At 37.4% G+C, this 23,724-nt stretch overlaps 1 protein-coding gene across 1 annotated transcript in view; it reads left to right on the top strand.

Moving 5' to 3' along the window:
- The window catches only part of LOC140144786 (uncharacterized), a 294,427-nt gene that overhangs the window by 129,838 nt on the left and 140,865 nt on the right, over positions 1-23,724 (top strand). Inside the window, exon 5 of the mRNA XM_072166591.1 lies at positions 9,817-10,742. Coding sequence (XP_072022692.1) covers positions 9,817-10,742 — 926 coding nt within the window. The remainder of the gene's footprint in view (positions 1-9,816; positions 10,743-23,724) is intronic.

The raw sequence follows: 23,724 nt of genomic DNA, 5'->3' as shown, positions 1-23,724 counted from the left end.
ACGTCCTCAGAGGAAGTGGCAGTGCACTAACACTCCAGATAATAGAAACAATGGTTTGACAACATCAAAGAATGGACAGGAATGGACCTAGTGCAAGCCAAGCGTCTAGCTCAGAACAGAACAGCTTGGAAGAAGGAGATAAGGAGATGCAGCCAGGTGGCAGCCAATCGTCAGTAGTGACGGCGACCGAAGAAGAAGAAGAAGATAATAATAATGATAAAAGAAATTTATAAAGCGCTAGTGGGCAAGAAAGCCTCTTAGCGCTGATACACTGAGGATAAAAACATTTAAAATCACATGAGTGTATATAAACTACATAACAAACTTAAAACTACAAGTGACGAAGCAATAAAGTATAAACAAGTTATGTTAGTATCTTTTTTCCAATAGAGGCGTAATATTTTGTTTCAAAATCTTAGTTTTATTTAAATGTATTTGATTATTTTCTTATTTAAATATTTTCTTTAGAGCAGGGACAAATATTTTCCCCTTTGTCTTGTATTTTTAGCCCTAAATAAGAATCTACTTCTTTTATTACTGATTTAATTCCACGATTTATTCCATTAATGAATATCAAGGATTAACATCACACGACTCACAGCAGAAAGTTTGTTGCTTTAGTGGTTTGACAGGGAGCTTTACAACCGGGAGGTACCAAGTTTGATTCCCACCTCTGCCTACTATTTTTTTTTTCAAGACTGGGAAAAATAAGTTTATTTGGCCACGCTTAAGTATTCATGACTTGCCATACTTGGTGGTGTAAAGTGCTACTCATAACTTATGAATATGAATAAATAATTTTAATAACAATGCGGCACATGCTAATTATGGGCTGCCACTTCCAGATATTATTCCATGCATGTACTTTCGAGTCAAACTCAGTGTGACTACCTATTGACGCCCTTTAGCAAGGTCACTGGGTCATTTTAATCACAATACGCTATTTAAATAACATCAACGTCATTTGGAGATTCCGAAACAGGATCACGAAATTAAATCTCCCTGTTCATTGCCTCATTTCAAATATTGAGTTTTAGTTTTGGTTTTGGTTTTGGTCACGTGGTTTCCTATTGTCCTGCCTAACCACTTGAATCACAAGATATCGAACTCATTGTTTCTACCTTTTGTTTAAAACTAAACATTTGTGACAGGTAGTTTCGGTTTCGGTTTCAGTTTCTTATAAGTGGTGTGAAGAATAAAATTACAGGATTTTCGAGTTACCTGATCTAAGTATACAAAAGAAATGTTTAAATTTCGCAGTGCAATATTCACGAGCAGAGAAGTCGAACAAAGCAGTCTACATTTGAAAGCATTGATTTAGTTTGAAAGCATTGACTTGAGACTACGAAATAGCCCAAGCTGACTTCACTGTGAAAATATATAGACCATCGAAATATTTCCACAGACATTACAATAAACACCTGACAGATTATGACTTCAGTGATATAAACACTATTATACACAACTCTATTTACGTGCATGTCGCATGACGGAAGATCAATATCATAGAAAGCTGGTTTAAACTGACTTTTATTCAATTTATTTATTTGGGAAGAGAGAGAGAGAGGGGGGGGAAAGAGGGTGTGTGGGTGTGTGTGGGGGTGTGTGTGTGTGTGAGGGGGGGTAAGGGTAAGGGAGAAAGAGAAACAGAGGGGAGAGAGCATTGGAAGTGGGAAGGGAAGGAGGGGGAGAGGGGAGCTCAAGAGTGGAGTGGAATAATAGGGAAGAGTCGATATCGAGTGTGGGGAGGGGGAGGGAGGAGGTTATATATAGGTGGCGGAGGGAACATAGGTAAGAGGTATGGGTTGTGCTTTCCGGGGAATAATCTAATTCATAATCAAATGATCTACATCATCATGCATCGTTTATATTTCAGACAAATAAACAAAACACCCCCGCCACCCCTCAATATATGCACATGATTTCTACATGTAGGCCTAGGCCTCGTATATATTCATCTTTTATGTCTCAACGATGTCTATGCATAACTTATCAAACGAATCTCGGAACTCGGGTGTAATTTTATGGTGTCATGGAAGTGTGCCACCTACGGCAGAGAGCATCAAAAGTCGCCCGCGTTGATAGATATCGATAATGAAAATGTTAGCACAATAGGCTATTATATACGTATGGTTATCGGCCATTATACTTTTGATTATATACCCTCTTGTGTCCTCCCAGAACAATAGTGTTATGATGCAGACCAGTTCATCTCCACTTTTTAATCCCTTGATTTTTGGTTTCTGAACAAAAGAGAAACCAAAACTAATGATTTGAAATGAGGGATTGTATATTAGCTCGAGATACTCTAGCTAAAATACAGGTTTGCATTTACTATCTTACATACATCGATTTATATTGCGCCTATACAATTTTAGCTCTAGGCGCATTACAATAAGAGAAAACAAAGAAAGAAATAGCAATGACAAGAAATGGATCAAATTGGAAAAAGATGGGTTTTTACAAGCTTTTTGAAGCTGGCCAGTGTTTGGGCCTCCCTGATGTTGCATGGGAGGTTGTTCCAAATTCAAGGACCAAAGGAAGTGAAGGCGATATCACCAGCTAATTTGATTGTGGGAGGAATGGAGAGCCGTGTAGTATCCATGGAAGAGCGTAAATGACGAGATGTGGTGTAAGAATGAATTCCAGATTGAAGGTAGAGTGGAGCTATGTCATTGACACATTGATATATGATGGTGAGGATCTTGAAATTGACACGCTCCCTGATGGGCAACCAATGCAAGTCCTTTATGTATGGGGTTATGTGGTCACGACGTTTGAGGCCGTAGATGAGACGCACCGCCCTATTTTGAATACGCTGCAGTTTGGATAAATTGATGTTGGTGGTGCCAGCAAGGAGAGAGTTGCCGTAGTCGAGGTGAGTGCACGGATGATGTGATGGCATGAGACTGTATCTATGAAGCGCCTGACTCGAGCAATATTGCGAAGTTGGAAGTTAAGAGTTTGGCAGAGTCCAGATACATGGTCATTCATGGATAGAGGTGAGTCAAGTTTAACGCCAAGGTTACGAACTGAAGTGGCAGGTTTAATAACAGTATCGCCAACCATAAGATGAAGTGAAGAGGAGACGAGATTGATATTGTGTGGTGAGCCAAATACAATGAACTCGGTCTTGTCCATGTTTAGTTTCAAGTTATTAGATTTCATCCAGTTGCTTAATTCAAGAATGCAGTTTTGCAGACGATCAACAGCCAGCTGAGAATGGGATGGAATTTTTGGATTAAAAGATGTATACACTTGCGTGTCATCAGCATATATGTGGTACATCAGGCTATGATTACGGATAATGCTGCCAATCGGGTAGATGTAAACAGTGAATTGAAAAGGTCCCATGATAGATCCTTGGGGGTACCACAGTCCAGATCGGTATTATCCGAAAAACAGTTTCCAATGCACACACGGCTATGACGATCAGTTATATATGATTTAAACCAGTCTAAAGGCGGACCAGAAACATTAAACGTGGTTTGAAGACGACTGATGAGGGTGGTATGGCTTATCGTATCGAACGCCGCCGTCAGATCGAGCATGGCCATGACGACGACATGATTTTTATCCAGCTCACATACAGACTTGACATTTAATATGGAATAATTTTTCGCAAAATTCCAAGAATGGTCTGGTAGAGGTCTGCATAAACGGCACGGGCTAAATATTAATTGGGGTGTGTCAAAAGATGGTGTAAAATAATTGCTTGACAGAAAATGTGCTTTCCATTAGTTTACATTATGGCGCTCATAATGTAGTGAATTAGCCTAAAATGGCGGATTTAAGGACACTGAATTTGATATTTGTAGGAGTAAAATTTCTGAATTTGAGTAACATTATTCTGATATTATCAAATTTATTGAGGTTTGAGCGATTTCATTGAACCTAAATACCAATAAGTGTTCGTCAGAACCGAAATGCACCGGTGATCTACCAGTTTTGAAAGTGGGAGGAGCTTTAAAAAATATGGCTCGTAAAAGTGGGACGCATTCAGAAAGTTTGAATGCTCCCCTGGAGCCAAATGTTTTAAACTTACTGTACACAAAGAAACAGTGTGAGTTCATTGGACAACCAGGAATCCGCATAGATGTTTTTGTACCGTAAGTTTATAACATTTGTCCCCAGGGGCCATTCAAACTTTCTGAGTACGTACAGCTTTTAAGAGCCCTATTTTTAAGCTCCTCCCCTGTTCAAACACTTGGTACATTGTAAGTGTATTTCAGCTGTGATGAATGCCAGTTGCTGACGATGTTTAAGAAATATCACCTCAAACCCCTATGAATGTCATAATAACAGAACCGTGTTGCATAAAATCCAAAATTGTGTCCCCCCAAAAGCTCAAATTCAGCCTCCCTAAATCCGCCATTTTAGGCAAATTGGCTACATTATGAGCACCCTAATGTATACATATGGAAAGCACATTTTCTGTCAAACAATTATTTTACACCATCTCCCGACAAACGCCTATTAATATTTAGCCCGTGCGGTCTATGCAGACTCCGTCCAGACCAGTCTTGGAATTTTGCGAAAAATATTCCATATTAAATGTCAAGTCTGTAGAATGTCACTTTTCACTTTAAGTAAAGCAGTTTCTGTACTGTGGCCAGTTCGGTAAGCCGACTGATGGTCTTCATACATATGATGTTCATTTAGATAGTCTTTGAATCTTGAGGAAACAATACATTCGATGACTTAGAGAGAAACTGAATGTTGGAAATGGGCCGGTAGTTTTTGAGGATATTTGAATCCAAATTATGTTTTTTCAACACAGGAGTAACAATGGCCTCCTTGAATGCATCAGGGAAAATGCCATCTCACAGAGAAGCATTAACGATCTTAGTAACAATGAGAAACAACAGACACATTTTGCTTTAAAATCCAAGTTGGAAGTGGATCAAGATTGCAAGACTTATTTGCAAGTTTGCCGATAACCGTTTCAACCTCATCAACTAACGCAGGGACAAAACAAGTCAATGAGTCTGTTGTTTGACCACTGGATTGAACCATACTGTCATTACCAATACATATATCAATATCAAATTCGGCACTGATTTTATCAATTTTGGATTTAAAAAAGCCAGGAAATTTATCAGCAAATTCGGCAGCAGATTCATGGATTGGAAGACATTTACCAGATCTGTTTAGATCTTTACTATTCGCATTGGTCAGTTTGGACTTGAAGAACTTTGTTTTAGCCTGCAAAATAAGATCACTGACATGGTGCACCTGATCCAGATATGCAGAACTTACATTATCTTGCTGTATTTCAGCTAGAGCGCCAGACGACAAGCTTCCTGGGTTTTTTGGAGAACAATACTGTTACGTAAGATGAAGAAGAAACCTGCCTCGGAGCCCGCCCTACTCATTATTTCATTGTACTTATTGCAATTTGCCTCCACACATTACGTAATCAACACAAAGCTTTTGTTAGGATTAGTGAGTGGATAAGAAATTGAGAGCGGAGGATACGAAGGACACGCCGATTGCTAGTTGTCAATCATGAATTGCCGCAACGTTTTAATATTTTACTGCATGGCATTCCGCAAGCACCAAGACAAATTATGCCGTACTTTTCCCAAGATTATCTCATGAAGTAAGCTGGATGCGATCTGTACTTTTGTAACATTCCGATCGCTTTTGATCACCCATTATCGGCGAATTTGCTTGAAAACACGTGATTTCATGTTGTGTAAACATAATTAGCATAGACACAAATGAAATTACGATGCAATACAATGCAATTTGAATGCGCAGCAGATCTATAGAAATAAGGCTGCCCGTTTTAATGCAGAATTAGACCACGTTCTGTTGTATGTTTGTATATTATTCATGTAACGCTTTATAATATCGCTTCAGTGGCTCAAATGTATTTCGTTACGAGTCGTACTAACTCAAGGCCAAAATCACCTTTTACCCAAATTCACACGAATGTACCGGGAATGTACAACACAAATACACTGTTTAATTAAGCTAATAAAATATAAATCTTTAATTGAAAGTAAGATATGAATGGTACAATATATGACAATATATGCACATACAAAAATAATCAAATATAATTATTCTGTAAACTAATCAGTACTTAGCCAGCATTCTTCTTCTTGATGGTAACGTAGAGTTCTTGCAATGTTCTGGACGGCTGATGTATATATCCTTGTTCAGTTGTCCTGCAAAAATCAGCGAAGTCCATTGTACACTTGCATTGATAAATATCCTTGTGAATAAAATCCTCACACAAAAATGGCGTTGCTTTCTCCAAACACTTATCACCTTGCGCTGCTTTCTCCAAACGCATATCCCCTTGCGCTGCTTTCTCCAAAAATGGTGCTATTTCCACCTTTCACATAATATCTTCAGGAAGCAGGACTGCGATGCAGTTGTCCCCACTTACATTGACAGATGTGTTGTATCAAAAAACCAGACTTCAGCAATTCGACAGAAGAATATATATTCCTTTCTTGGAAGAAGTACGTTCTTTGACATATTCTAGATCTTCTCCGACAACACTGGCAGGCAGTAGTACATTGACTACACAAAATATTTCTGGCTCGCAATTTCCTTTCTTTGAAGGAATTGGACTCTAAGGACATTAGCTAGCTAGCCCAGATCAACACTATAAACTGTGTAGAATCATGTTTACATTTTCTTATATACCAAGTACTGGAAAAAAAACCATTCTATTAATAGCCAATTACTACCTTTACACTTTGCTGCTACCTGGGAAATTCTCAAGTCTTCATTATAACATTAACCTTTCTCATGACATCACTTCCTGAGGGGAATCCCATGACATCACTTCCTGAGGGGAACCCCAAATGATGTTATCTCAGTAATTTAATGTCAACCTTTTTTACAGTGTATATCCCGGACGAGCCCCCAATTTTGTTACGAGTCGTACTGATTCAAGGCCAAAATCACCTTTTACCCAAATACACACGAAAGCACAACACAAATACACTGTTTAATTAAGCTAACAGAATCTAAGTCTTTAATTGAAAGTAAGATATGATTGGTACAATATATGACAACAAATGCACATACACTGTACAAAAATAATCAAATATAATTATTCTGTAAACTAATCAGTACTTAGCCAGCACTCTTCTTCTTGATGATAACGTAGAGTTCTTGCAATGTTCTGGACTTCCTGAGGGGAATCCCATGATGTCATCTTCACTTTACAATCCCAGGGGAATTCCCATATGATCCAAAATTAGAAATGATTCAATTTGTTTTTGATCAAGTTGATGCAAGAATGGGGAATCCTTAATGTCTCATGAAATAAATTCTAATTGTAAACAAAGATAACTCATCAAATTAAATTACTCAAGGCACATCACAATTATTGAATTAAAAAATTGTATATGTTTGGGTGTGTGTGGGGGGGTGCGTTTGCCTTGCATTACTTCCGAGGACTCTAACATAACACCGAGGACCTTGTGCATAACGAGGACCTAAATACGCGCCCTCGCTACGGAAACCAAATAAAACGGCGAAAAATGAGGTCTTATATCCTACAGTGCGGGCCAAAAACAACTTTACCCAATTTCAGAGGGTGGTTGTTCGAATTGTAGAAAAGCTATTCATAATATTGTTACATATTCTAAATGTATATATTTCTAAAAGTATGTGATGAAGAAATGAAAGCAAAAGAAGCTAACATCTACATCTACATAAATACTCAACAAAGTTGTATGAAAGCAATATCTATTTGAGGTGATCAAAGGCGCCAGTTGAATACAACATAGCTATACAAAACTGAGGAGAAAATACATTAAATTACATATTTTTAATACAACTCTTGAAGCAGTCAACTGATTTGGCAATATACACGGAAGGAGGTAGGGCGTTCCATTCTATGATTGTCCGGGGAAAGAAACTATATTAAGGTGTTTATGTGAGGTGTCATAACTCTAAACCTTTGGGGATGGTATTGACGAGTTTTAACTGTCTGTGCTTGAACATATTCAGGAATGGGTATTGCAATTTCACCATTTTGAATTTTAAACATTGTTGTTAATCTATGTTGTCTTCTTCGCTGCTCAAGGGAAGGCCACTCCAGATTTTGAAGGATACTAGTGACCGTGCCCTCTGTTCTCCGGTAATTGTTGGATTGCCTCAATTCGTTGGATGTCGGACACATTATGAGGGTCCCATACAGCGCAAGCAAACTCAAGGTGCGGGCTTACCAATGCGAAGTACATTTGCTGTTTTACGTACTTTACGTACTTTGGGCACCTCCAGAGATTTCTGCGAATAAACCATAGAGCATTGTTGGCTAAATTAACAAAATAGTGCTAGTTTTACGTCCGAGGGTCAAATATCACTTTGTCCACACGTAATTCAATGGTATGTGTGCGATTGCTAAGAGTACTACATACATATGCGTTAGGCATACATGTTATTGGTAAACACGTTTGGCTTGTCTTAGAAAGGTGATTATTGTTTTACATGTGTGAAAGAAATACAATCGATTTTACCCCCATTTACTTGTCATGTACTCAAACTTCACTTCTGTCATTGACCAACAATTACACAATTACAAAGGTTTTATCTGGCAAAATTTTAAATAGGCCTTCGTGCATTTTGTGACTGCGTGGCTTATTTCTAAATAGGTTTGCAAGGTGTCAAGATAAGGCAATTCACAACACAAGAGATGACTTTTAAGGCAGAGGTATACTTAATTAAGAACAGGAAGCTTTTTGGTTGTGCAGCGTCAATTTCAGATTCATTTCCCGAACGTAAGATCCCACCGAAACCTACCATAACTCTACATACGAACAACTTTCACAACCTCGGAGATGTGATGAATAGATGCAAAGCACGGAGCTGGTCGTTCAGCTGCAAATATTGCAGCGGTTCAAAGGGAACTTGCAGCTAACCCCAGAGTCAGTTGTCGACGCAACAATTTGCCGAACATACCACGAACGCAATAAGTTCAATAACTTCAAACTTTCTTGTAGATAACATTTCGTAATGAAAAAAAAAAAAAAAAAAATCAGGTCTGAGGTTACAATTGCTTTGCGCTTATTTGAAGAGAATTGTGTTTATCTTTGCAGCGTGAAAGCTGCATATCATGACGAAATATCATAGCTTGACATTTAAATTGTTCATGTTTGATTTATTTGATTGTGTTATATAAAATTGCTGAACAAATTTGTGCGTATACTGAGTGGTTCTCATTCTTTATCGAATGCAAGTGATGCGACGCGACAGCTAGTAGGCCTTCGCGTGGACAAAGTTAATATTGACTCTTTGATTTAAAACTAGCGTCACGTTTTTAATTTAATACATTCTTGGATAGTTTTTTCACCAATTAATACTCTAAAGAAGATGTTCTTTACGCATATGTGAAAACAATTTGCAGCAGACTTTTCGATTTTGAGATATGAACCTTTTAAATTGGGTAAAGTTGTTTTTGGCCCACACTGTACTACCCCCTCTATAGCTTACGTCCTCGCAGCGTAAACCGGTTTGACACTTGTTCGGTTTTACCGACTTTATGAGGGCTTGACATGACAACAAGCATTAATATTAGTAAGGCAAGTAGGTGTGGGTGGGGGTGTGTATGTAGGGGTGTAGAGAGTGTGCGTGTGTGTCTTGGGATGCATGTGTGCTGTATTAGATGTATGTCTATGGCATTACAGGAGCACTTGCAAATCTTTGAACATGTTGAATAAGTATTGTTTCTTATAAGCTAAATAAAAATGGTTTCATAGCCATGTTTTACTTTATTATTCATGTTTACTTTAACATTCATTCTAATAATATTCATTTATGTCTTATTTCCTTTCTTCTTTCTTTTAGATTTGATTAAAGGTATTGCGGAGGAACTAAACAAGCACTACCAGAGTCATTTGTGCAAGAAACTGATTTATCCTTGGGACCAGACAGGCAAGTGGATGGAGTTTGACAAAATCTATATACCTGTAACCATAGATCGCGACGTGGGCCCCGGAGCTAAACCAATAAAAGAAAGCTTGGAATCATATGAAGAACTGTTCAAGATAGAAGAAGACAGAGGTCATAGACGGTTTTTGTTGGTTGGAGATCCTGGACAAGGCAAATCATCATTTTGTGCGAAGGTTGCTCATGATTGGTGTGTGGGGACAACACTTGAAAACATCCGTCTCCTTTTTATTATTGATCTGGTGAAAGTCGATAAGGATACCCTTGTTGAAGATGCAATTTGTGAGCACCTGCTTTCAGACATAGATATTCAGCCTACGAAACTTCGCGAGGTCATTCAGAATTTGAAACAATCAATATTTTTCATTTTTGATGGACTTGACGAAGTACCGGGCCTTATGTCAAGTAAGGTTGAGAAAAAGGGTGGTGTTGGTAATAGGGTGACAGATGTAATGAAATATCAGAAATTGAAAGACTGTCGTGTGCTAGTAACAACAAGGCCATGGGGAGAAAAAGAAATGAAGGATATTCCTTGGTACAAGCGCTTAGAACTAAAGAAGATGACCAGGGAAAAGGTTAAAAAGTATGTACAAATGTTTTTCGGACAAGACATAGAAACGAAATACCTCGGCGATAGTTTGGTGAACTTTATAGATAAGAACAAGTTGACTTTGGATACCAGTACACCTTTGATAGCACTTTTGGCCATTTATTACTGGTCTGAAACTGGCGGAAGCAGCGGAATTCCTGACCATTTAAGAACACTGTATGACAACATTATCAGTATCATGTATAAGAAGCAACCTCAAAGTATCTTCACAAAGGTAGGTGATTCTTAAGTATTTATTTACAATTTTGTCACTTATTCTGTATCCAGTGATACTGAAATAAGTGCCAACATGTTCCACATTATCACATTATGGCGCTATGCCGTCATAACATGACAGATTGGTCAGCTCATCAAGTATCTTATGATGTTAGCTCTGCTAGCACAAGTCCTCCAAGGGTGTCCTTCAGACACAACTCAGTAGGACATGTGTTTGTATAACAGCTCTGATGCACGACTTGAAACCCGCATCTTGCAGCTCCGGTCCGGCTTGATACCTGTGATTCACGGTTTGATACATGTTCTCCCATGTTTTGAGGCCTGGCTATGCTGTGAGTCACTGCTCAGGACCCATTTTCAGTGGCCAAGGACTGATTTGCCAATCCTGTTTCCATAGATCAAGGCTTTAGTACCATCGGTTAGGGCTCTAAACGTTAGCCTGTGTTTTGGTGATCTGAAGCCGTGATTCTCAGCAAGGTGTCCTTGCGAGTGGTCTGACATTGGGACGGTTGACGTCAATGAGGGCTCGGCATGGGAAGACCTTCTGGACCCTTTTACCGGCCTCCTCGAGACCGTAGCTTAGTCTATTCAGGGGCCTCTTCAAAAGTGGACGTAACCACTTTCACCAGAGCTCTCCCAATTAAAGGTGTACTCGGAGCAGCTTTTGCCCTCTGCCACAATTGCATGTAACACTAACCATGTTATCAAATGATCGTGTCACGATAGCGTCAGTTTCGATTATGGCTTTGTTTTTAGTCGACCTACAATCGTTCAAGCCAAGGAGTTTATTAACATTCACAGCATTTTAGGAAAGCAAGTCTCACCGTTTGTCGCTTGGCAGGTATATCATTCCCAGACAGATCTTCAGGGAGAATAGGAGAAGAGCAGCCAACTACAAGACGACAGAGAAACTTTGCGAAATGCGCGATTTGTATATGAGGAGATAGCAGTTGTTTGGCGATGGTAAGCAAGTTTCATTTGTTTTGTTTTCAGTGTCTGGTATTCCAATTGAAGTGTGATGTAATTTGTATTCAATCTTATCGAAAGATCTTTAAAAATAACATAATGTATGTATAAACACTGTCATAAATTGTTGGGTACTGCGGTGAAGAACATGGTATAGCATTTTGCACCCATGGTGGTATGTATTCCTCGATAACTAAATCATGTGTCGCATCCAACTTAGGAATTTTTTATACATTAAATTCCTTGATAAAAAAAGGAATATATAAAAGAGCATGGGAAAAATTTGTTGTGAGGTAAGAATTGATTTGGAATCAATTTTAGTTTGCCTGCCAAAATAAATTTACCACGCAGTTGTTGTTTTTTTAATTTCAGTTAGCCTTTATCATCACTTGTTTAGCAATTTACTGATCATGCATGCAAACCTTGCATATTGTAATGTTGGATTTTGTCTTTTTGTCTTTTAGGTGTTTAGTGGAAGAAAGATGTGCCCAAGATGAGAGGTATTTTATCTGTTTGCATTCTTAAGTGGCGTATTGTTGGACATGTGTCAAGTTCAAGATCTACTGTAAGCAGGTAAAACTTTAGCTGCAAGATTTGCAACTGCATGACAGCTGGTTCTAATGATTGAAATTTATACACCACGCAAGATATTAGCAACACCAGTGCAAGTGAGACGGGCAATCATGGTGACAAGGATAATGAAAACGATGATGAGAGCAGCAATGACAGCAACAGCGGAGACGATGACCAAGATGTCAAAGATATCATCAAACAAGACAGCGACAAAGACAAGACTTTTGGTTCTGATTTTGAGTAATGTTACAAGGATACCTTGAGGCAATAAGGGAAAAGATAGCAAACCTCAAGCGTTTTAACATATGCGGCAGCATGAGCCAGACAATACCATGGGACCAATGCTCTTAAACTAGCAAACTTGTCCCAGCTTGTTGGACTCTGTTTGGCTATGTGCCTAAGGCCATGATCCCCAGTCACAAGTGCAATGAAATATGGGGAGCTTGTTGGTGCTATAGGTGACACACCCCGGAGACTGGTTAACTACAAACATGTTCATACATTTTTTTAATGATGAAGAATTATGCAGAGTTTCTGATTGTAAATACCTGGGGTGTAGTTATTGATGAACATGTGAATTAAGGGTATACGAGGTATTGTTGGTCGAAACAGCCAAAAATTTTCATTATCTGAATCAATATATTATTGAAAAATAACACTTTGGTGTTTTGCAAAAGTTCATTCTACAAATCATATATTTTGAAAACTTGCTTAATTTATTGTTGTTAATGAGTTATGTACGTTTGACAAAAGTGTTGTTGTTCCAGACCTCTTTACAACATAACTCAAGAACCACAGGACCTACAAAAGTATATCTGTGATATTTGAATTCTTCTGCACGCTCGCTATGAATTGAGCAATGCAATTTTTGCTAAAGCTCACTACCATTCACAAGATGCTGTGAACTATTTTTTTTGCTGCTTCGACCCTTCGTATACCCTTAAAGAATTGTAACACCAGAAAATTATGTAATAAAATTAGTAAACGAATTGAAACTCTGGTTTTGTCTTAACATCAATACTTTGAATACCTTGTACAAATCCATGATTTTACCAGTTTTTTATTATTGTGATGATGGTTTTAGAAGCTGTAGTGGCCTAAATCGGTTTCCGGTTTCGGTTTCGGATCTGATTGTTGTTTTGAAGTGTTAGCATGGTACGTGTGAACAATCCTTTTATTCTAGTCTTTTGTTGACTACAGAAAAAGTTGAACGAAGATAACTTCTGTTTCGGTTTCGGGAGTTATTTTAATTTCTGACATGAAAAAAGTGAGATGAGAGGGTTGATGCTAATCTAGACAAAAGAAGTGTCTAAATTTTACGGTCGTAAATTGGCGATAAATTGTACGGCTTCAAGCCTAAGCGGGAGTAGATCGTGAAAATAGCCCAGTGTAGAAATATACATTAACATGATTAATATAAATTAATCAATAGTAATAAGTGTTGCCAAGAATTACGTATACTTGTTCGTGCAATCGCGCAAAAATCGGTCATATTATGATTATGTAGCGATTAAACGGGGAATTATTTTCGTCCCAAATACACCTTAAAACTTGATAATATGCAACACCAGAGAAGTGCTTTGAAGTGAAACTAATAGGATTTCTTTCATCGGAATTGGTAATCTGATAATTGCTTCAGGCAAAATTGCCAGACTCAAATCTATTTTAAATGTATATTATTTGAGAGAGTGGGGATGATGAGACGAGGAGATGATCTGGTGGAGGAGAGGAGAGGAGAGGAGAGGAGAGGAGAGGAGAGGAGATCGAGAGGAGAGGAGAGGAGGGAGGAGTTTAATCCGTTTATTTTGATTTTTCCACGTTGATCATAGGCCTACTGCTAAAACAGTGAGGGGGGGAGAAGGGTAAAGGAAATACAACATCCAATATAATTCAGATATCCACATAATTCAAAAGATGGCACAGGTGAGAGTTGGGGAGGGGGAGAGACAGACAAACTAGAAAGAGAAGAAAGCGAGAGGATAAGAGGCAGGGGTCCTTTTTTAAATTTCATAGTAATATGGACCATAATGACACCACATTTGCGTTCGGACCTGATGTAGGCCTATCCTGCCTAGTTAAATGACTGACATGAGTAAGATTGCCCACTTGAGACGCCAGTGTTGCATATAATTGACTTATCCAACCTTTATCATGTTTATTGACAGACATAAGTGTGATTGACAGCACCTATTATTACCTCTTCAAATGAGAAGCATGATGCCCCAAACGTAACAATGAAGTCAACTTACACACCATCCTACTTAATCCCTTGCGTTTTCGTTACTGAACAATAGACCTCCCGAAACAGAAAAGATGAAACGAGCCTTACTATGACTATCCTTACATCACACAACATACACACAACAACAAATATAGCATTTTGGTGTCGGTTTATTGCTGCCAAACGAGAAGCACACACTGTGCCATGCTATGAAGTCCAAAGTCAGGGCTGATGGCAAAAATACCAGAATCGTAGAAGTCAAATCCACCGTGCATTCCAACAGTTGGAACCACATCAGAGTCCTCACTCTTTACTAAACTTTAAATATGAGCCAAAAATGCCAATCTGGTTAGTCTCTTTGATTAATACTTAGATTAAACCAAATCAAATTTGTGAAAATGGAATGGGCCTATTATTAAATTAAGAAACATCCATATTGCAATCCTAGAATCGCCATGCTTCACAGTAACATCTGCAAGTCTTCCGCACATACATATCTGCAAAAAAATACACAAATCTGTGAGAAACTTAATAATGTCGTAAATGCAAATTTTGCGACTTTGAGTTTACAATCCTTACCATACAGAAAAATCTTCAGATCGGAATTGTCATGACTGAAATTATTGTTACTAACCGTCAGAAAGAAGAAAATGACACTATGACGTAATATTATCTTGACAAACTATATGACACTACGCCATAATACTTGTCTAATATGACACTTTGCCATAATATCCCATATACTGAATGACGACCAGTCTTCTGCCTTATGTGGACCATATGCCATGCTAAGAGCTCAGAACTGACAAACCAAAAGTTTGCATAAGGGAATTCCTATTAAATATAGAAGATTCTTGAAAAGAAATAATAAAACGACATATTAGCAATGTACGCTATTAACGAACAGTTGTAGCTCTAATTGCAAAGTATTGATAATGAGCCGATCTTAACATTTTTGACGAACCATATTAATATACCAACCTGCTTGTTCTTTTGAAATAAATACCAATATTTGCTCTTTTCTCTGACGCTATTGTGCGCAAAACGTAACTCCCTTCGGCACTAAAACATTGACATAGCGTACTGTATGACAACCAATCATATTACACGACTTTTATAGCATTGATCCATTATATCATCTTGAATGAATTTATATGACAAGTGGGTCACAATACCTGCCTTATATAGCACATTGTCATAATAACCCGTCATACTGTATGACTGCCGGCCTCCTGCCTTATATCGGACTAGATGCCACTAACATGACTACATGACAGGATCTATGTCTCTAACTTACCTTGCCATACTGAATGACGATTAGCCATACAGGGTGTCCCAGAAAAAAATACCGGGCAAATAAATTTGGTCGTAAGTCGAAACATAGACATCAGAATCCACAAGTCTAAACATCAGCGTGTAGCCCATCTTATTCTGCATCTGATATGCCAATTTTACTGGAATCGCTTGACTAATCGCGAAGAAATGAGCGATTACATAACGCATGTGTCAATTCACTTCATTCCAAGTTTGAAAGAAAGATTATTCAACACAATGCAAACTAGTGGTTAAAATGTCAATGGGCTTCATATTTTGTTCTATGAAATCCCTTTCGTTCTTTTTAAACAACATGTTTCTTGCAGAACATTTAATTAGGTTTTGTTCAAATTTGAAAACCTGCACGATATTGAAAATGAAAGCTTGCATGTAAGATAATGCACGGTATTTTGTAAATATCTTTTTTCGTTAATGTTAATATAAATGTTGCATAAAGAATTACTACATAAAGAATTCCAGCTGGCTTAAAAATTTCTCACACACATTAATGTTTTCGGAATATTTCCAAGAAATTGTAATGCAAAGTTAAAATCTTTTAAAACTTCAACATTAATGTTGCGTGGTATCAAAAATCACACGTAAAGCTGTAAGCACTTGATCATTGTCATTCTTGACTCAAATGTTCCTTGTACAGTATATTTGCACAACCTAAAGAATTTAAGTTGGAGAGCTTCCAATTTCAGAAATCTAAGTTTTCTCGGACAAACTGTTATTCAACTTCATAGAAAGAATGAATGACATAACACCGTCGGATTTTAATAGGTACATGTAATGTAGACTAAATTTAATGAGATACACAAACTTTAGGACGCGGTGAGCGAGTATGAAAAAAGCGCATGCTGATCCCGATGTTGATCAAACTTGGAATGAACTGCATTTGTGCACGCATTATGCAATCGTTGATTTCTCCGGAACCAGTCAACCGAATCAAATATAATTTCCGTATGTGATGCACAACAAAATAGGCAATGCGCTACATTTTGATTTTTTTTATTCTGGTGTCTTCTTCTCGACTTACGTTCAATTTTATTCACTCGGTAATTTTTTCTGGGACACCCTGTATAGAGCTCGTCTTGATGAACATGTGTACACACCATTATTGATATCAATATCTTAGCATAATAAAATTGAAGTCATAACCTTAATATTAGAGACATTGCGATTTTCCAAACGCAGCACGTAGCACGTACGTTTTCGCGTACGTTAATACGGTGTTGAATATTGCTAGTCTCGGTTCCAGACTGGATTGTGCTCATTCGTCACGAAGGAGAACAAGAAAGCCAGAATAAAGACTATGATATTTGATCTAATCTAACAGCTTCTAATCTAGGTCGATAGAGGGTATAGTGATGAAAAAATAGCAGTAAGCTGAGTCTCTGCATGAATTCAAACAGACCGCTTTTGATTTTGATTAAAATTTTGACCTACATGCTGATTAAACCTAATTGTTTTTTGTGCTCCCCAAATATTATAGTTGCCCCAAAACATATATTTTGGTAGATTAAAGATCACTACATACATACATCATGACTTTACTTTCAAAATGAGACTTTGCATGGACTTAGACATGAGGTAAAATCAGCATATTTCAACGTAGCATCTGCGTTTTTTATTCTACGTTGGATCCAAAATGGGAAATCGCAATGTAATTTTTTTAACGCAAAGTATCACACACATTTCAATGGGCAATCTCTGCGTGTGGATATTGCGTTAAATTTAGTCCATTTTTAACACATCGCTGTACCTTTATTATAATGATTTGTTACAAACAAAAAGGATCATAATAATAATAATTAGACTTTCCTTCATATGTTCATTATCTTTGACTGTCTTTAATATATTGTGAAATGGACAAATTTTGTGCATTTTCAACGATGTATCTACGTCGCTTTTGCACGTGGAATATCTTCAAAAATAGCTAAATACGTGACCTCGCTTCGATACAGGAGAGTGGTTTTGAATAGATCAACGTACGTCCGATTTCTACGTTTGGAAATCGCAATGTCTCTATTATCTGGACTACGACACTATAATCATCTCAGACAAGAATACCAGATGATCGAGACTCCATCTGCCTTACATGGCACTAGGCCTATAAGCCACAACCATTAGTAGATGGCAGCCATTCATATGAAGATATTACCCGTCTTTTCTGCCACTACAATATCTTGCTATATTGAATAACGACCAGCCAAAGAGCCAATCCTTTTTACCGTTAGGGCCTACCATTATTATGATCAATATCTTACCATAGTAACTGAGAAGTCATGGCCAGGATATCTGCACCGGGCCACTAATATCTTACCAAATGACCGCAATCTGCTTTAAATGACAGTATAAGCCACTAGCATCTTATGATACTAAATAACAACCAGTCTATTATAGCATTCTGCCACTAAAATAATGCCATATTAAAATCTATCTTTTGTGTTAGTTTAAGGGAACTGGAATGAGCGTTTTGAGCGTTTCGACAGCATTTTTTGTGGGACATGAGAGCACATCAGACCTATCGAATTACATTCTGAATACGAAGAATGTCTTTCTTATATCAAATAATTTTCATTTTATGAAATTCACGATATAATACAAATTTTATGACATAAGTAAATTTTATAAATTTAATGATATAGTCTTAAAGTGTATGTAGCTGGGAGGAAAAGCCGACGATCAATTGAAAATTTTGACCTTTCATATTGAAGATTTTTTTCCCAAAAGACTTTTTTGTGTTTTGGGGAAAAAAATCCATATCTTCAATACGAAAGGTCAACATTTTCAATTGATCGTCGGCTTTTCATGCCACCTATATACACTTTAGGTAGAAATCATCAGGTTTATAAAGTTTACTTCGAGTACTGTTAAATATCAAAAATATCAATTTTTAATGATTTGCCATCAAATGTGTATTACATTGCGAATTTCAAAAATCAAAATTATTTGATATCAGAAGGCCATTCTTCGTATTCAGAATGCAATTCGATATGTCTGATGTGCTCTAATGTCCCACAATAAATACTGTCCAAACGTTCATACCCCTTCCCTTATAAAGTACTGCACCCTGGCCAATTATTTTTACTATTTTTGCATTTTTCTCAAAAATTATAGCACATTGGTGACAAGTAAGATATGTATATTATAGGGGCAAGGACTACAACTTGCTGGGATGTAGCTGGGAGGAAAAGCCGACGATCAATTGAAAATTTTGACCTTTCATATTGAAGATTTTTTTCCCAAAAAGACTTTTTTGTGTTTTGGGGAAAAAATCCATATCTTCAATACGAAAGGTCAAAATTTTCAATTGATCGTCGGCTTTTCATGCCACCTATATACACTTTAGGTAGAAATCATCAGGTTTATAAAGTTTGCTTCGAGTACTGTTAAATATCAAAAATATCAATTTTTAATGATTTGCCATCAAATGTGTATTACATTGCGAATTTCAAAAATCAAAATTATTTGATATCAGAAGGCCATTCTTCGTATTCAGAATGCAATTCGATATGTCTGATGTGCTCTAATGTCCCACAATAAATACTGTCCAAACGTTCATACCCCTTCCCTTAAGGGGGTACTGCACCCCTGGCCAATTATTTTTTACTATTTTTGCATTTTTCTCAAAAATTATAGCACATTGGTGACAAGTAAGATATGTATATTATAGGGGCAAGGACTACAACTTGCTGGGATGTAGCTGGGAGGAAAAGCCGACGATCAATTGAAAATTTTGACCTTTCATATTGAAGATTTTTTCCCCAAAAAGACTTTTTTGTGTTTTGGGAAAAAAATCCATATCTTCAATACGAAAGGTCAACATTTTCAATTGATCGTCGGCTTTTCATGCCACCTATATACACTTTAGGTAGAAATCATCAGGTTTATAAAGTTTACTTCGAGTACTGTTAAATATCAAAAATATCAATTTTTAATGATTTGCCATCAAATGTGTATTACATTGCGAATTTCAAAAATCAAAATTATTTGATATCAGAAGGCCATTCTTCGTATTCAGAATGCAATTCGATATGTCTGATGTGCTCTAATGTCCCACAATAAATACTGTCCAAACGTTCATACCCCTTCCCTTAAGGGGTACTGCACCCTGGCCAATTATTTTTTACTATTTTTGCATTTTTCTCAAAAATTATAGCACATTGGTGACAAGTGAGATATGTATATTATAGGGGCAAGGACTACAACTACTGTACTGAAAATTCAGCAACTCAAAGCATGCAGTTATTAATTTATTGATCAAATATTGGGTTTCCCTCAGTTTTTACTGTAACTCCACAACTGTTGTCTGTGCTGAAATAAAATTTCCAGTGCACTAGTTGTAGTCCTTGCCCCTATAATATACATATCTTACTTGTCCTCAATGCGCTATAATTTTGAGATAAATGCAAAAATATTGGGCAGGGGTGTATATCGGGGGAAAAAATCGGACTTAATAGCACTATCCAAGAACAACCAGGCACTATATTGTTGCATAGCACTATATCACAATATCATTATATAGGCCTAAATATGTAAATCTATTTTACAAAATGACAACCAGTCCTAAATGACACTGTGCTACTAATATAATGGCTTAATAGTCTGTACCACTATATAAACTCATACCAAGTGCCCACCGGTCATAGAGCCCAACTGTTAATTAATTTTATAAGAATTTTGGTAACAGTAAAATTGCACTGTATGTCTTCTTTGACAATTATGCTGAAAAGCAACCCAAAAACGAGGATCAGAAGTCATACAATCGTTATAAACCGCTTATACTTCACATACCTGTTATTTCTGCTTTCTGATAACGACCTGCTGTTTGAGTGCATAGATATAATATGATTACTAAAAACTCATCAACTGATTGGGCTTATCTCGGTATCCAATAGTGATTGGATAACATCGGCTGTCTGACAGCAATAATTTTGCCGAAAACCATGACAAAACACTCATCCAAACTGTTTGGGAAAATCTGCCGTCCAACATCATTACTATTGCCATTAGACCATGACAAAACACCCCGGCAAAACACTCATCCAAACTGTGTGGGTAAACCTGCTGCCTAAGAACATTACTTTTGCCATTAGGCCATTACAAAACATGCTTCCAAATTGTTTTGGAAACTTGCTGTCTGACGGCATTACTATTGCCATTAAGGTTATATAAATGGATTTTTGGGCGTAAGTTAACAATAGAAACAGCCATGCAGAAAAAATTTACTCAAGCGTACTTGGTGTATCAATCTACATGCACAATGACCACGAACCTATGAAACCGTGGCACGTGAGTCATCCTATGTTGCAGGGATAGGGAGGGAGGGGGAAACCATGATAGGGGCTGCCAGGGTGGGGGGAAGCCGGTTTTCTGCAATTTTCCTATGGTATTTTATAAAGTTTCAATTTTTTTAAATATTATCCTTAGATGATATCTGTCGTGAAATAAATTAATGCCGCTGTAGGCTATAATAGGCCTAGTAACCCTGATTATGCAATATATACAACAATAACTACAGGGTCAGTCCATGTCGAAACAGATTGAGTGTACACCCACCCTCTTGGATTTTGCTCTCCTTTGGCTTACCTTTCATGGATCCCTAGGTGAGGTCACAAGAAAAAAAATCAAATTCCATTTCGTTTGCGAATGGCGGCCAATCAAAGTTTGGCGACCTCGACCAAAATTGTGAATTTAAGGGGTCCAAATGACAAAGTGCTCTCTTTGAGGGGCACTTTCTTCTTAATTGAATCAGTTGTGATCCTCTTTTTGAATGTGGTCACTCACTGGCTGTGTCTGAAATACCTAATGCCAAAAAAGATAGATTTCGGAATTTCGTTGGGATTTCAGAGGGGTCAAAATCAGCACTTCGTACTGTTCAATCAAATTATCTTGATTTTGAAGGACCCATGATAATGTCACAGTGCACTTATAGGTCCTAATTATGTTCAGAATGGATTAACCATATGCCAATGTCTATGAGCAATTAAAAAAAAAGAGAAATTTCTAGACCCTACAGAATTTTAGGTCACCCCTAAAGTGGTTCAGCCACAAATGGCACTTAAAGTCGGCAAACTTTGACCCCTAATAACTTTAGGTGTACACCAGATATGAATTTCTAGTCTTTTGCATCTGAAAGAATGTAGTTTAATGTTACTAGGAACATAAGATTTGTTTTGTATTTTTTGTGTTTTAGTATTAAGTTGACGCTTTCAAAAATAGTCATTTTGCCTAACATACCATGCATACAGGATACGGTACAAAATGCCAATTTTAGTATGATATTTTTTTATATTTTTGATCACTTTATAGCCATTTGTATTATTTATCCTGATATTTCATGTTGCTCTTGAGTCAAGTAATAAGAAAAAACTCTTTCTAATCCTCTGTATGGATTTTTAAGGGGGTCAAAAATGCACTTCCTGGCAACGATGCACATGCAAAGTATAGGTTATGGGGGTCAAATTTTCAGAATGCTCCCAATTATGTCAAGTAATATATCAAATTACTCGTATGGTCATGAGGATTCCAAAATGTATAGTTTGTTATGTGTCAGACCTTTCAGGAGGGCGCTATGACGAAAAATGTTCATAGGTCAACGACCTTTTGAAAGTATCAAAACACAAAAATACAAAACAAATCTTATGTTCCTAGTAACATAAGACTACATTCTTTCAGATGCAAAAGACTAGAAATTCATATCTGGTGTACACCTAAAGTTATTAGGTGTCAAAATTTGCCGATTTTAAGCGCCATTTGTGGCTGAACCACTTTAGGGGGCCTAAAATTCTGTAGGGGTCTAGAAATTTCTCTTTTTTGAATTGCTCATAGACATTGGCACATGGTTAATCCATTCTGAACATAATTAGGACCTATAAGTGCACTGTGGCATTATCATGGGTCCTTCAAAATCAACGATAATTTGATTGAACAGTATGAAGTGCTGATTTTGCCCCCTCTGAAATCCCAACGAAATGCCGAAATCAATCGTTTTTGGCATTAGGCATTTCAGACACAGCCAGTGAGTGACCACATGCAAAAAGAGGGTCACAACTAATTTAATTAAGAAGAAAATGCCTCTCAAAGAGAGCGCTTTGTCATTTGGACACCTTAAATTCCCAATTTTGGTCAAGGTCGCCAAACTTAGATGGCACGCCATTCGGAAACGAAATTGAATTTGAATTTTTTTCTTGTGACCTCACCTAGGGGTCCATGAAAGGTACCCCTGAGCCAAAGGAGAGCATAATCCAAGAGGGTGGGTGTACACTCAGTCTGTTTTGACATGGACTGACCCTACAACAACAATAACAAAACCAACAACCAATATCTAATTTGTAAGAAATATTCATAGGCTTATATACGCCGCGCCTATTTAGACTAGTAGGCCTATTCATGAATTATACAATAATAAAAATAACGGCAAAAGCAATCAATCACTGCAGTCAGAAAGAAAGAAACGAGCAATAGAAAAAAGACAGAAAAAGAGAAAGGTAAGAAAAAATAGAAAATAATAGAATTGGACCACACAGGGACTCGAACCCGTACTAGTTGACCAGCTCAAAACTATTACATAGACGAGAAGCGTATTAGTCCAGCGCGCTAATCGATTGCGCCACAGCGGCAGCTTATGAAAACTGAGGGTCTCAGACTGACTATGATATTCAATTGTGCATACAGGCTGTTATGATAAACAAGCGCATTGCCCCCCGCAAAGTCGGACGCATCGATGACGAAAAAAACTCGTTTTTTTGCAAAAGTAGCTTCAATTTGGAATGAAAATCAAATGGTAGAGTAATCAGCTGACTGTTGAGAAATAATGATGTCAAAATTAACGTTCCACAATCAAGATATCGATAATGCAAAAAAGCAGCGTTTTCTCAAGCAAGATACTCGAAAATGT

This window comes from Amphiura filiformis, unplaced genomic scaffold, assembly GCF_039555335.1.
Source record: "Amphiura filiformis unplaced genomic scaffold, Afil_fr2py scaffold_81, whole genome shotgun sequence".
Classification (NCBI taxonomy): domain Eukaryota; kingdom Metazoa; phylum Echinodermata; class Ophiuroidea; order Amphilepidida; family Amphiuridae; genus Amphiura; species Amphiura filiformis.
The sequence above is the reverse complement of the archived record's forward strand: the minus strand, read 5'-3'. Positions and strand labels throughout refer to the sequence as shown.